At 41.6% G+C, this 13,302-nt stretch overlaps 2 protein-coding genes across 12 annotated transcripts in view; one reads left to right on the forward strand and one right to left on the reverse strand.

The window, feature by feature from the left end:
* Nucleotides 1–13,302, reverse strand: part of slmapa (sarcolemma associated protein a) — a 63,720-nt gene that overhangs the window by 11,416 nt on the left and 39,002 nt on the right. For 5 of the 11 annotated variants that reach the window (XM_051074536.1, XM_018663297.2, XM_018663298.2 and 2 more), the window contains 11 exons: nucleotides 12,511–12,657; nucleotides 10,841–10,906; nucleotides 4,496–4,555; nucleotides 4,256–4,330; nucleotides 3,086–3,166; nucleotides 2,491–2,550; nucleotides 2,167–2,292; nucleotides 1,990–2,064; nucleotides 1,801–1,901; nucleotides 1,058–1,262; nucleotides 844–961 (listed from right to left, as the gene is read on the reverse strand). In XM_051074536.1, coding sequence (XP_050930493.1) covers nucleotides 844–961; nucleotides 1,058–1,262; nucleotides 1,801–1,901; nucleotides 1,990–2,064; nucleotides 2,167–2,292; nucleotides 2,491–2,550; nucleotides 3,086–3,166; nucleotides 4,256–4,330; nucleotides 4,496–4,555; nucleotides 10,841–10,906; nucleotides 12,511–12,657 — 1,114 coding nt within the window. The remainder of the gene's footprint in view (nucleotides 1–843; nucleotides 962–1,057; nucleotides 1,263–1,800; nucleotides 1,902–1,989; nucleotides 2,065–2,166; nucleotides 2,293–2,490; nucleotides 2,551–3,085; nucleotides 3,167–4,255; nucleotides 4,331–4,495; nucleotides 4,556–10,840; nucleotides 10,907–12,510; nucleotides 12,658–13,302) is intronic. The other 6 variants (XM_018663304.2, XM_018663302.2, XM_018663303.2 and 3 more) reach the window with 3 other exon arrangements.
* LOC127143104 (NF-kappa-B essential modulator) lies at nucleotides 4,576–9,257 on the forward strand. Its single transcript, XM_051074539.1, has 2 exons — nucleotides 4,576–7,034; nucleotides 7,180–9,257. Exons 1-2 carry the CDS (start codon nucleotides 7,005–7,007, stop codon nucleotides 8,437–8,439), a joined length of 1,290 nt encoding a protein of 429 aa, XP_050930496.1. The 5' UTR covers nucleotides 4,576–7,004; the 3' UTR covers nucleotides 8,440–9,257.

Below are 13,302 nucleotides of genomic sequence, written 5' to 3' on the forward strand. Positions count from 1 at the left end.
AGCCATGTTCCTGTGATGTTTGAAGCTTCAGAAAATGTTAGCAAACACCTGGCAAGAAAGTAAGGACAGTTTATTTTACCTTAACCTGTGGGAACTGTGGAGGTTTTTCTGATAAACTGATTGAAAACAACTGCAGTTATCATAAATGTAGATTGGTGATACGGACTTTCAAAGTCCTCAGATTGATGGGACTGTTGATGCTGCACAACTTTTTGACTTGTAATCAGGAATCTAAAAATCAATGTGATTACAAACTACATGACTGATCAGTGACAGGGGGTCACAAATTACAAGATCTTTCAACTAGGAGAAATGCCCAGCGAGTCTGTCTGGTCTCCAAATTACATTTTGTATGGAACACACACAAGAATGATGTTGTACACCTCCTCCAGCAGGTTTCCCTTCAGCCCATGTTTTGCACTCTCATCGGCTGTACCTCGCCACTCATCGCCTGTCACAACACTTTTTACACTACAGGATTTCAACTCTCCAACAGGTCCAGATATTTAACCTGCTTGATTATCTGTTTGGCATCTGCGATGCACTGGAAACTCTCAGATCATGTCTTCAAGCAGATAGCAATTGAGTACGATTTGCTTCTGATCTGATTCTTCTGGACCTTTTGTCTAGTGGAAAATCAGGGTTAAAATTGTGTTGTGTGAACTTTCATAACTGGTTCTGTGTGGCAGGTGGCCTAGATAATGTATAACCTTGGTAAATAATCTTCTAGACTTTGGAAAATTCAACTAAACCCTTTAAAATCTGCTAGAAAAAATACTGCCTGCTGTTAAGGGAAATATTTACATTAAACATTGTTGACTTAAGCTTTATGTATCTGTGTACCTGCTGAGCTCAGCCTCCAGGCGGTGCAGTTTGTCCATGAGAGCTTTCCGTTCAGCTCTCAGGCCATCACAGTCCTGCTGCAAACTCACACACCGCTGCTGCAACGCTACACACTCCACTAAAGAGAGGGAGGGGGCATACAGTTGTAATTAGTATCTCATTCATTCATAGACACATAAATACAGATGATACACACATCACAGAGTCTGCTCACCCTGTAACTGGTTGGCAGTGTTCTGCTGTTGTTGCTGCTGTGTGAAGGCCTCCTGCAGCCGGCTGATCTCCTCTTCGTATTTGGCGGCCGTGTTCCTCCAGTGCTCCAGCTCAGAGCGCACGCTGCCCAGGTCGGCCTGCAGGGCGGCGATTTCACGCTCCCGCTCCGCCGTGGCTGCCTCCATAGCGTGACGCAGGACGAGAATCTGACAGCAGAAACACAAGAGATGGGGAGGTCAGTGATATGATATACTGTGTTACTGGGGTTTACAACACAATGGTCAGGGAGTCAAACTCTTGAGAACCAAGAGGGGAGTCAAGGAGAATCAGAAGGGGTTAAGAGGATCAGTCATCGTACAGAGTCAGGATGAGTCAAGGAGGAGTCGGAGAGGAGTAGGGAGCAGTCACAGAAGAGTAGGGAGGAATCAGAGGAGAAGGGAGGTATCAGAAGGAGTCTGGAGGACTCAGAGGGACTTAGGAAGAGTCAAAGGGAGTCAGGAGAAGTTATTTGGAGTCAGCAGAAGTCAGAAGGGAGCTGGGATGAGTTAGAGTCAGCAGAAGTTAAGGGGAGTCAATAGGAGTGTGAGCAGGAATCAAAAGGGATTCAGGAAGGAGTAGGAAGAAGTCATAGTGGTGTTGGAAGGAGTCACATGGAGTCAGAAGGAATCAAGGTTGGATGAAGTCTGGAGGAGTTGTGAGTCAGAGGGGGGAATAGGCAGGTGTGGTGGTGAGGCTGAGTGGTACCTCCTCCTGGGCAGAGTAGAGCTCCTCTCTGGTGCTGCAGATGGTGCTCTCCCTCTGCTCCCTCAGTGCCTCCATGTCAGCCTGCAGCTTCCCGAGCTGAGCTAAACACACACGCAGAAACACACAGGAAGTGAGGAGGGAGCACAGCAGAGCATGATGGCGTGCGTGTTCGTGTGTGTGTGTACTTACTCTGCAGGTACTGGATCTGTTTGGTTGACTCCTCAGTCAGATGAGAGTTACTCCTCCTCTCCTCCTCCAGCAGAGCTACAGACAGACACAGAGAATCACATATTAGTGGACACTGACTAGAGCCATGAATTACAGTCACAGCTCCTGTATTGGGATTATCCTCATCCTGTTTGTTACCTTGTAGCTCCAGACATTTCTGCTTGCCGGTGTTGGCTAATTCCTGGGCCTCCAGGAGCTCTCTGTGGAGATGGTGGATGACCTGCTCCGTGTCTCCAGGCTCTAGACCGGCCCGATGCAACTCAGCTACAAACAGAGTGATTTAACATCAATGAAAAATTCTTCACACATTTAACAGCTCTGTCAAAGAATAAAATCTTTTGAAGCTACTGCAGCCACCACAGTGACTGAACAGCGCCCTCTAATGGCTCATAACCTTGGTTTATGGGTTAATGGTCTGTTAGAGAGCAGGACTACAAAGCAGGGATGAGCTGCCATGGTTACCTTTGAGCAGAGCTACTCTGTTCTGTGGTTCATTCAGCTCCTGGTCGTCCATGTTGCCGTCTGAAAACACACAGTTAAAAGTCATGTTGCGGTGTTGATATTTCTTTCTCATGTGTTTCCTAATCAGAACTAAATTAATGAAGGATTTCAAAAAATAAAGCAAGCAGTAAAGCAAGCAGATATAACAATAAAATTATTACACGATAAATAGTTGGAGACAATAAATAAAGTAATCTCTAAAAGCTGAAAGAAAAAATAAAAAGACACATATGCTGCCTGGTCCAACAAACTGAATTGGTGCAGCAACTGATGATTTATGTACTATTTAAAAAAACTATCAATAAAACTCAAAAATCAAATAAAGTCTAAATGTGTGTTTTACTTCTGAGATTATTTAGAACCTGTTCCATAATGAATTTATCACAGAGTAGATGTTCTATGTTTGACAGGCGCAGAATGATGATTTTTAGTAAACGCTTTCCCCTTTAAGACTAAACAATGTTAAAAGTTCTTAAAAGTCAACAGTAGCTCAACCTGAAAAAAAACAATACTTCAATATAAATACTGAAAACGTGACTGTGTGTGTTTTACTGACCTGACGTGTCGTCACTGCTGCGATCTTTGCTAGGACTCAGAGTGTCTGACATGTCTGACTCTTTGGCATCCATCTGATTCCCTGTGGACACAGACAGACACACACAGATACACACACAGAGGGGTTAGCCACTGGGGAACAGAAAAGGTCAGACAAACCATTTACATGTTCACGGTAACAACTAAGAAATAAATTGCAGGAAATAAAATTAAGGATTTTTTTTAAATAACAAGGCACACAAACATTAATAAACAGGCTGATACACACAAACATTACATGTGCTTATATGTGTGTAACCACACGTGTGTGTGTAGTGCACTGACTGGAGTTATTGTTGTGAATGAGGCACAGCAGGGGTCAGGTGCTGAAACAGGAACAACAGCAGCAGCAGTTTGAGGCAGCTTTATTCACTGTGTATGTGTGTGTGTGTGTGTGTGTGTGTGTGTGTGTGTGGTGTGTGTGTGTGTGTGTGTACTGAACATCTGTCTTTCTGGATACAATTAGAGTTTTAGACATTGATAGTGAGGACATTTGTCTGTTCCCCACTTCTTTAAAAGACTGTTTGAAGGTTTAGACTTGATTTTAGGGTTGAAGTTAGAAACAAGGGTTAGATGTGTCAGTGGTGGCTAAGGTCAAAGGTCATTGTTTAAAACAGGGTCCTCAGAAGTATAGAAAAATCACACATTTCAGGTCTGTTGAAGCCCTCACACATGGCTGCTGCTGCTGTGCCTGAGCATTGTGTGTGTATCCACAGAGAATCCAAAGGATGACAAACAGTCAGAGCTCTCACAATGGCAAAGGTCAAAGGTCACTATAGAAGGATTTCCCCTTGTCAACAGATTTACCCTTTTGTGAGTACTTCTCCAGAAAAAGAAAAGTCAATCTATGAAAATGAAAATTCTGCAATCGCAATACAAGATTGTGGATGTTTGTATCATGGTTTCAGGATTGTTACACCCCTGTCAGACATGGCTCAAATCAATATTTAACAGCTGAGACAAGAACAGTGTAAAGCTGTATTTATACTTTTGCATTAAGGGGGAAGCTACACCCTACAATACACCCACTTAGTGTTGTGATGGTGAAAGCAAAATGATAAATCCTATATATCTTTATATCTAAACCTCTTGTGTTTCTGCTTAAGCCCGTGAGTGTGTACTTGTCCTTTACCTTTGAGTCGATCAGGACTGGCCAGGATGTCGTCTTCTGCAGTCTGGTTGTTCTGTAGGTGGGCGTCCATCACTTCTACAAACAAACAAACACACACATATATAAACATATCTGTCAGTTATGATAGAATATAAATCAATTTAAAGTGATAAAACAGCTTCTTATCTTCAAGATTTATAGACTGACTCAGACATAAAGGAAAAGTATCGCTGAGTACTTTTTACTTGCTTGAGCTCTTACCATCAAAGTTGGCCAGTTTGTGGATTGAAGAACTTACAGTCTCCTTCAGCTGTTTGACGGCTGCAGAGAGGAAAAAAAAGAAATCCAGGGGAATCAGTGATTAAAATCAGCTTGAATTTGTTGGAAAATACAGAGTTTGAACTTGAATCTTGTCTCAAACTCTGCAGATATCAACTTTGCATCCTTATAGTGAACCAACCAGCAGTCATACAGGCATTTACACTGACTGGATTAGTGGTTGGTTAATACAGATGTTAAGAGTAGAAACTAATGTTTCACCTCAGCTACAGAAGTTGTTCAAGTAAGTGAGGTTATGCTCTTTTTTTGCCAAGTCAGATGATGTGGTTGTATTATACAGTTACTGTGGACCTTAAAGTTGTGTAGTTACTCTTCTCTGCAGGGGCATCAGATGAAAAAAAACTAAAACATATTAAATAGACTATTATACTAGATTAATCCAGGATATAGACTGAAATAAACAGACCATTGGTATCTCTCTTATACACAAACATTGTGATATATGTCAAGGATTTTACTTTTTACTTTTTTTTTTTTTTTTTTACTTTTTCACTTTTGTACAGCACTTTCCAATAAACCCATATGTCACTATAACCAGTAAAACCCACTACAGCCTGAAATAAGATCAACTAAAGTAACTTTTCAACAACATTTAGCCAGGCATAGATGTCCTCCTCTGCTGGGCTGTACTAACATCAGCTGCTCTGACAATAAATTTCAAAACCCACGAGCCTCAACTCATCCTTCTGATCCATATAAAGCCATACCTTCCGTATATAAGCATATTTTTCCTAAAGAAACATACATGATTTAATCTGTTGCTTTACTGTTTCCACTCTCAGTCAAACTGCGTTCAGTCACAGCACATAAATCAGCCAGTACATTCACTTTTAAAATGTCCACCTCCAAGACTCCTACATTACCCACCGCAGTCAGCCATAACAGAAACAAGTGGGACTGTAAATAACAATTATGTTCATAATTGATTTATCTGCAGATTATTTTTTTCAATTGATCACCTGCTCTATAAAACATCAGGAGACAATTAACATAATAAAATGTCTTGTTTTGTCTGACTGAGTGTCCAAAACCCAAAGATACTCAATGTAAAAGAAAAGCAGCAAAATCTCACTTTCAAGAATCATATTAAAATTATTTATCAATTTTCAAAATAAATGCTGATTAATTTTCTGTCAATCAGTGATTTAATCTAACTGCCAATAATGTTAAAGACCAACAACACATCTACGTAGCCAACGGCTGATGACGAATGACACTGTAGCCAACAAAAAAATGAAGTGATAACAGTTCAACATCAAATGATGTTTCGTGGGCAGTAAAGGGATGTTTCCAAAGATAAGATCAGGTATGATCAGTTGGTTTGGGTTTATATTATTTATTAGAAAAGTTGCTAAAAAAATTCTCCCCAGGCAAATGCAACCAGAGGCAAAGAAAGAGCGAAAAGAGAAAGACAACAACAGAAACACAAGAAGAGAGAAATGAGGAGGTTAGTGAACTAATCCAGTGAAAAGCTACAAAGGCAGCATGCAGAGAAAAAAAAAAGATGTGATTTGCTAAAGAAGACAAAGAGAGGAAAAGGAGCGTGAGTGATTTTTGAGAAGCTGAGAACCAACAAGTCAGCCAAAGGCGCAAACCACAACACACAACTAAAATGACCAAACAACACTAAAACCTGCAACTACCAAACAAGAACTGAAGCAACAAACAAAAATCCAAATCTAACATGGACATACAGGTCTGTCTGTTTAAAGGGTTAGTTCACTCAAACCACAACAAAATGAGCATTACTATTGAGTTCACAAACTTAAACACATAGCCTCCAGTTCAAACTGTTTACAGTGAGGACTGAATAGTGAGGACATGGGTTTCTGGGGTAAGATGCTTGTTAATATATGGAGTAAGGATTAAAAATAAGAACATTAAATTTACCTTTATTTTTCATTATTTCATTGGCATGTAATTCACAAAAGATAATTTCTTGCTCATGTTTTCACTGGTTGATGTTTTTATTGTTAGATTTAGTGGAACCTCTGTTGTTTTGCATTTAAAATGGACCACATCTCATTTGTCAATGTGTGGCTGCATTACAGTGGTATTAGTTTATCTGTTTGTCTTTGGGGTTGTTTGTTTGGTTTGGTGCATTAAAGTGCTTTTTGTATACATCTGTATATATTCATAGAAGAGTTAAATCTAATCCATATCATTGCCATAGCAACTGATCAGAACTCTAAAAAAGAATCAGTCTTTAATGTGATTATGATGATGATTCTAGATGATCTCTGTATGTTGGAACATTCTAGAACTATCTTCTCTGAACCCCCAAAGAAGTTAAGTTTCTCTCACTTAGTGTCTACGTTCAGTACTGACAAGTCTTCAACAGCCACTGTTTGAATACCGCCAACAACTGACCTACACCTGTACAACACCACCCACGACGACTACGCAACAATCTTCTTTTCCATCAGCCGATATGGAAAGACGATATAACTTGAGACCAAGGGTAAGGTTTTCTCTTTGAGCTGCAGGTGGATGCTGGGGGTGGTGGTGGTGGGGCTGTGTATATGTTAGATGATTGTGGAGAATGAGGCTACATTTACTTAAAGTAACTGAGTTCTTGTAAAACACTTGTATGTTAATGTCTTCAGGTATCTGGGAGAGTGCAGACCAGCAGCACTATCCAGTTATCCAGCTACAGTCATAATGTGCCTTCAGCAGGAACGCCTCCCAGCTCAGACACCCGCTGCCTGAGGCAAGCCCTCCTCTCAGCTGAGGAGCACAACATGGAGCTGGCCATTGAAAACGCTGCTCTGAAGCAGCAGCTTAGCAGCCGCACGGACCAGACGCTGCAAAAAGAGCTCCATGCAGCCAAATTAGAGCTGCAGACGGCTCTAGAGGCTGCGAAAGAGACCCAGGATCTTCTCAAGAAGAAGGAGGGGTTGATCCTGGAGAACCACAGGGAGCTCTCATCACTCCGAGAGACCCTTAAAGATCAGACCGAGGAGCTTCACCTCAGTTCAACTCAGCTCTGCCTCAAGAACAAACAACTAAATGAGGCCTTGACAAGGTGCAGCAGTCTGGAGGAGAAGCTGAGGGAGGAGTTTGTCGAGAGAGAGAAGAAGGAGATGAAACTGTCTTCCCTCCAAGAGAGCCTCATCACCCAGAAGGAGGAGACAGACCTCTGGGTGAACAAATACAAGGAGGTAAAGACAGCCCTAGAGGAGGAGACCCAGCGCAGCGCTGACCTTCAGTGTCAGGGGCAGCTGACCCTGAAAGAGATCAGCTCCATCAGGGGTGAGATCCAAGCTCGCACTGAGGAGAATCAGATCCTCTCAACGACGCTGGGCCTCAGAGAGAACGAGCTGAACCAGAGCATCAGCAGGTACGACGCCCTGGAAGAGCAGCACAACAAGGAGCTTCTCCTGAGACAGAGCCTGGAGAGGGAACTGTCTTCCCTTAGACAGAGCCTCATCACCCAGAGAGAGGAGACAGACCTCTGGGTGAACAAATACAAGGAGGTAAAGACCGCCCTAGAGGAGGAGACCCAGCGCAGTGCTGACCTGGAGCAGTGTCACAGGGAGCTGATGCTGGAAGTGAAAACTCGCACTGAGGAGAACCAGGTCCTTTCATCCACCCTGACCCTCAGGAGAGAAGAACTGAGGGGGACCATCAGGAAGCACCATGCTCTGGAAGAAGACTGCAAGAAGCAGCTTGTGGAGAGGCAGCAGAGCTGGGAGAGGAGGCTGCAGGAGGTGCAGAGGTTGTGGGCTGAGAAGGAGGATGCCCTGGCAAAGCAGGTCTGCAAAGCAGAGGAGGAGGTCAAGTCCCTGATTATACAAAACATCCAGCTACAGGTGTGCTGCTGCCTCACCTTTCAGATGTTTCTTTGGCTCTTTGGATTAGAGTAGCTTGTTTCAGAATTAGTCTTTCAACGTTAAATATACTGTCTGTTTCTTTCCAGGAACTTGCACTAAGAAGAAGAAGAAGAAGACAAGAGGTTCCTGGAGGAAGAGGAGCAAGAAGAGCAGCAGCTTGGAGGAGGAGGCTCCAGACTCTTCAGCTCAAGATGAAGACGCTGATAAGATGGAGAAGAAAGAAAAGAAGGAGAGAAAGCGTGGCTTCTGGAGAAGAAAGAAGTCAAAATGCAGCAGCAAGGAAGAAGAGCCTCACACTGAGGATGGACAAGAAGAGGAGGTGCAGGAGAAAAGAGGGTTCTGGAGGTGGACCAGCAGAAAGAGGAGGAGTAACAGGGGAGATGGAGAGACCTGCTGCAGACAAACAGCAGTGATCTCTCCATCCTCCATCCACCACCCCCCCACCCCCACCTTCCTCTTCCATCCCTCCCCCTTCCTTCCTCCCTCCCTCTACACCTCTCCTTCTCTCATCCTCCTACTCCCCACCCTTTCTCTCTCTCCACGACCCACCCTCTCTTTTTCCCCCATTCCTCTCCTCTCTCTCTCCCTACCCCCTCTATCCCTCTCTCTCACCCCGACCGGTCGAGGCAGACGACCGCCCACCATGAGTCAGGTTCTGTTCAAGGTTTCTTCCTGTTAAAAGGGAGTTTTTCCTTGCCGCTGTTGCCACTGGCTTGCTCATGGGGGAACTGTTGGGTCTCTCCAAACAACACTGACTACAGTCTAGACCTGCTCTGATCCAATACTTGATTTGACTGATTAATACTTTGCCTTTAAATAAATGAATAAAATTGGCTCTAACTCCATCTTCAGTTGATCTGGTTTCATTGCAGATTCATCACATCACCACCAACATGGAGGTCCAGCCTCTTCTGGCTGTGGGTCATAATATACAGTTCACTCTGGACACCACTCACTCACCACCCCACACCACAAGACTTTAAAGATGGTGTTTTATGGAACCTGTATTACCACGTCACAGTAGACGCAAATGGAAACCTTTAAAGTCAATGTAAAGCAGTAACACTAATGCGAGTTTCACTCCACAGGAAAATGTATAAAATTAGGTTTCAAAATCATGAAAAAAAAAGAAGCTCTCTCTGCTCTGAGACGCTGTGGGCATGTGCACTGAAGGCGCTGAAACCATGCTCAATCTTAACGCTGTAGCACAGTGACACTGTTACTAGCAGCATTAAAGTTGTACAGGCATTCATGTTTGAGCCACCAGTGTTTTCCTTATTGTAAACTAAATTCCAATTTAAATGTAAAAATAAAACCTCTCATGCAGTTATCGTCTTATTCTGCAGACTACAGTGCAAAAGAAGTGATAACTTATTGGCCGTAATATAAGGCCGTATTTTTCCCCTGGTACAATTACGTACATTACGACAGATATTCTTTTTGAATCAAGCGAGTACTAGTGTAACTACAGTATTGCGTATTGTATCATCAGGTTTAATCACAGCAAGAAACTAAGCAACAACTTGCTCCATCAAAGGTGGTTTCCCTGTAACAGGAATATCAGATAGTACAAAGCCACGTTTCCACCAGGAAAAGAACAACACGTTAGACTCTACGGCCATACTAGCAGCTCTGTGAGGCTGTATTTAGGCAGAGCTGTGTTTTCAATTAAATGCTAACATCAGCATGGTAACATGCTCACAGTGACAATGTTAAGCAGGTATAATGATTACTATGTTCACCATCTTAGTTTAGTGTGTTAGCGTGCTAATAAGCACTAAAGACAAAGTATAACCAGGGATGATAGAAATGTTATTAGTTTTGGTTGTAAAGCATATAATGGACAAACTAAAATTTTGATTTGATGATAGCATATCATGGAAAGTTAAGGGAACTCCAAAGTTATTACAATTCAACCTAAGGACGTGAATATCTGAACAAAATTTTATGATAATTCACCCAAAACCAAAAATGTGAACTTCAAGGAGGTGCTAATAGAGAGATATTTGGATATTACTGTCTGAACTGTCTCAATCCATCCTGGAGATGTTGACATATTACACAGGATATATGAAAACTCTGACTTGTGGTGCTGCAGGAAAAGCCAGGGGATCACCAAAATGATAAAGATCCATCCTCTGGAACCCATGAATATCTGTCCAGAAAATCATGGCAATCCATCTAATTGCTGTATATTGTATTAGATCCATGCTGCTAGCGTGGTTAAAAATAGATTCAAATACTCACAGTAAGTCAAAATGATTAGACACTAAAACAAATCATTACATAGTGAGTGTTATCATTCGTACTTTTCCCCTGGCTTCAATAGTCTTCTGTAGTTACTGTAAACAATAAAATGAATACAGACAATATGTGAGTTTCTGTATGTGTGAATGTGTGGCCGCGTACAGCAGGAATGGATGTTTGTACTCACGCGGACACTCAATCAACTGTTGGATTCTAGTCGAGTCTCCTCCGCTGTTGTTAACGTGACAGTTGTCTGATAGAAACACAGAGAACTGACGTTACTATGACGACTATCAGAGCAGAGTTGGGTATTTATCTTTTAGAGGGATAACTGATTCTGCTTATTAATGCCAGATCTGACTGAATCCTGTAGCTGAAGCACATTGAGTGGCTGACAATCGTCCTTTCTGGAATGATTTTTGGTAAAATAAATACATTAATATTAGGTTCAATGTCGCCACTTGTTTTCATCCAAACTACAGGAAATGCTTCACCGTAAATGGACTTCCTCCCTGTATGAGATTATATTTCACTGTTTCACTACTCACAAGCACTAACGTGTACCGAAGAGCAGAGGGTCAACATCCTACTTTCTGGCATTGATAAACCGAATCAAAAAATATATTTCTTAATGAGGACTCGGTTTGTATAGATTTGGAAATGGTTCAGATCCAGAATTGGTTCTAAAATACCCAACTCAGTATTAGAGAGGACGAGATAAAGGAGCCGCAGACAAAAATGCCAGAGAAAAGACAGACAGGTACAACCAGGCAGGAAGCATGACACAGCTATCGAGTTACAGAGAGACTGATAACTACACAGACAGATAGATGTTCGATAAACAAACGGACAGGGCAGAAATCAAAGCCAGACACGGCAGGTATTAGATTAAAAAAAAAGGTTTGACACAGATACCACAGCACTGTAACAACAGACAGGATGTGGACAGGTGGAGAGCAGACAGACAGCCGAGTTCAGTTCAACAGATTACCAACAAAATATGGAATTAACCAGCCCAACTAAGCTACACTATGGCCTCATGAAAACATTAAACCATCTCATTATCCTCAATCCTGAATCAGAGCACAGATTCACATCTCCACAAACTAAAACATGAGCATTTTAACAGATCAGATTTCAGAAATGTTCAAGAAATCTGCTCCACACAAGATGTGATCGAAAACAAATAATCAAATTCAGATGTCTCTCAACTAAACTTCAAGTGGGCCAAAACTTTCACTTAAGTGCTTTTACTGCCACCTAATGTTATATATGCAGAAAATGGCCAGGAGTTTTAGATCAAACAAAGGCTCAGCCTCTTTATCAGCCACATTACACAAATTAACAACATTAGAAAACAATATTTAGACTAAAATCACCTCTGATAAGCACCTTAATATCTTTTTATCAGGCCATTTAAAAACAAAAACAAACCAAATCAAAAAAAGTAAAATGACTAGGTATATATGTATGTACGACTACCATGACATATTAGCTGCCTAATCCAAACTTAAAATACAATCAAATTTTTAGAGAAAAGGAATATTTACTTGGCTCAAAACATAATCATGCATTTCTCATGAACTTAACTTTGAAAATATGGAAAAATAGAAAAATATCAACATTTGAGGAAAGAAAAATCTCCAGTTAGATGAATTATAATGTCTGGAATCACCTCACATGATCCATTTTTCAAGTTTTTATAATATTTTGAATATTGTCTCTATTCATATCATAGCATTTTGATCTGCAATGTTGCAACTGTTTTATATAAGACTGGTTTCTTTTACTCCGAATAGTGCTGTTTAAAAATGAAACTGTTTTATGTTTTATTATTATGATAATCAAACTAACTACCATCAGTATCTTCATCTTCACCAACTGCACCATCATCGGTGTCTGTATCCTCCTCATCTTCGTCTTCCTCGCGGCTCTCAGATGTCTGCTGGCTCTGTTTGTCCTCGACAGGCTCGTCTACCGGTCCATGGGAGACAATGTCGACATCTGTCATGTGACCAGATCAGATTTATACGATTTTGTCGCAACTTTACGAGCCAGACACAATGTTCAGAAACAGAGGTGAAGAGTCCAAATGATGCCATGTTCCTTCACAGAGTGGCTACTTGTGGCAAAAGTGCGCAGTGAGACAGTCACCTCCAGCATTTCTATTCAGTGTTGTCATTCAATCACCAGAAGTCAATTAGTGACTAAAAGCTCTTTTTCCCCCAAGAAGAAGAAAAACAAAGCAGTGGACAGTGTGACAACCACAGAAACAACCCAGATTATCCAACAAGACCCATCCAAACCTAACAGTGTGCCACCACATCCCCAAGATAACCTGTGTCTGAATCAAACCCAGTGGATACACAAGCTGTCGTGTAAGTCTCGTACAACCTGACACTGATTCAGGAGGACTGGGAAGGCGATTCAGGCCTAGTGGCCACAGCTGAAACTGCATGTCATGTGACACACTTTCCCATACACAATCATTATAAAACAAACTTAATAAACACTGTGAAATTTCTGTGTGAATATACTAATTTGATCCACTGGGTCCTATAAAAATCTAAGTATCAACAAGCTGTATCAGTATAGTGTGAATGATTTTAATCATCATACACTACGGGGCCAAAAACGTGCAAACCTGAA

This window comes from Lates calcarifer, linkage group LG12 (genome assembly GCF_001640805.2).
Source record: "Lates calcarifer isolate ASB-BC8 linkage group LG12, TLL_Latcal_v3, whole genome shotgun sequence".
NCBI lineage: Eukaryota > Metazoa > Chordata > Actinopteri > Centropomidae > Lates > Lates calcarifer.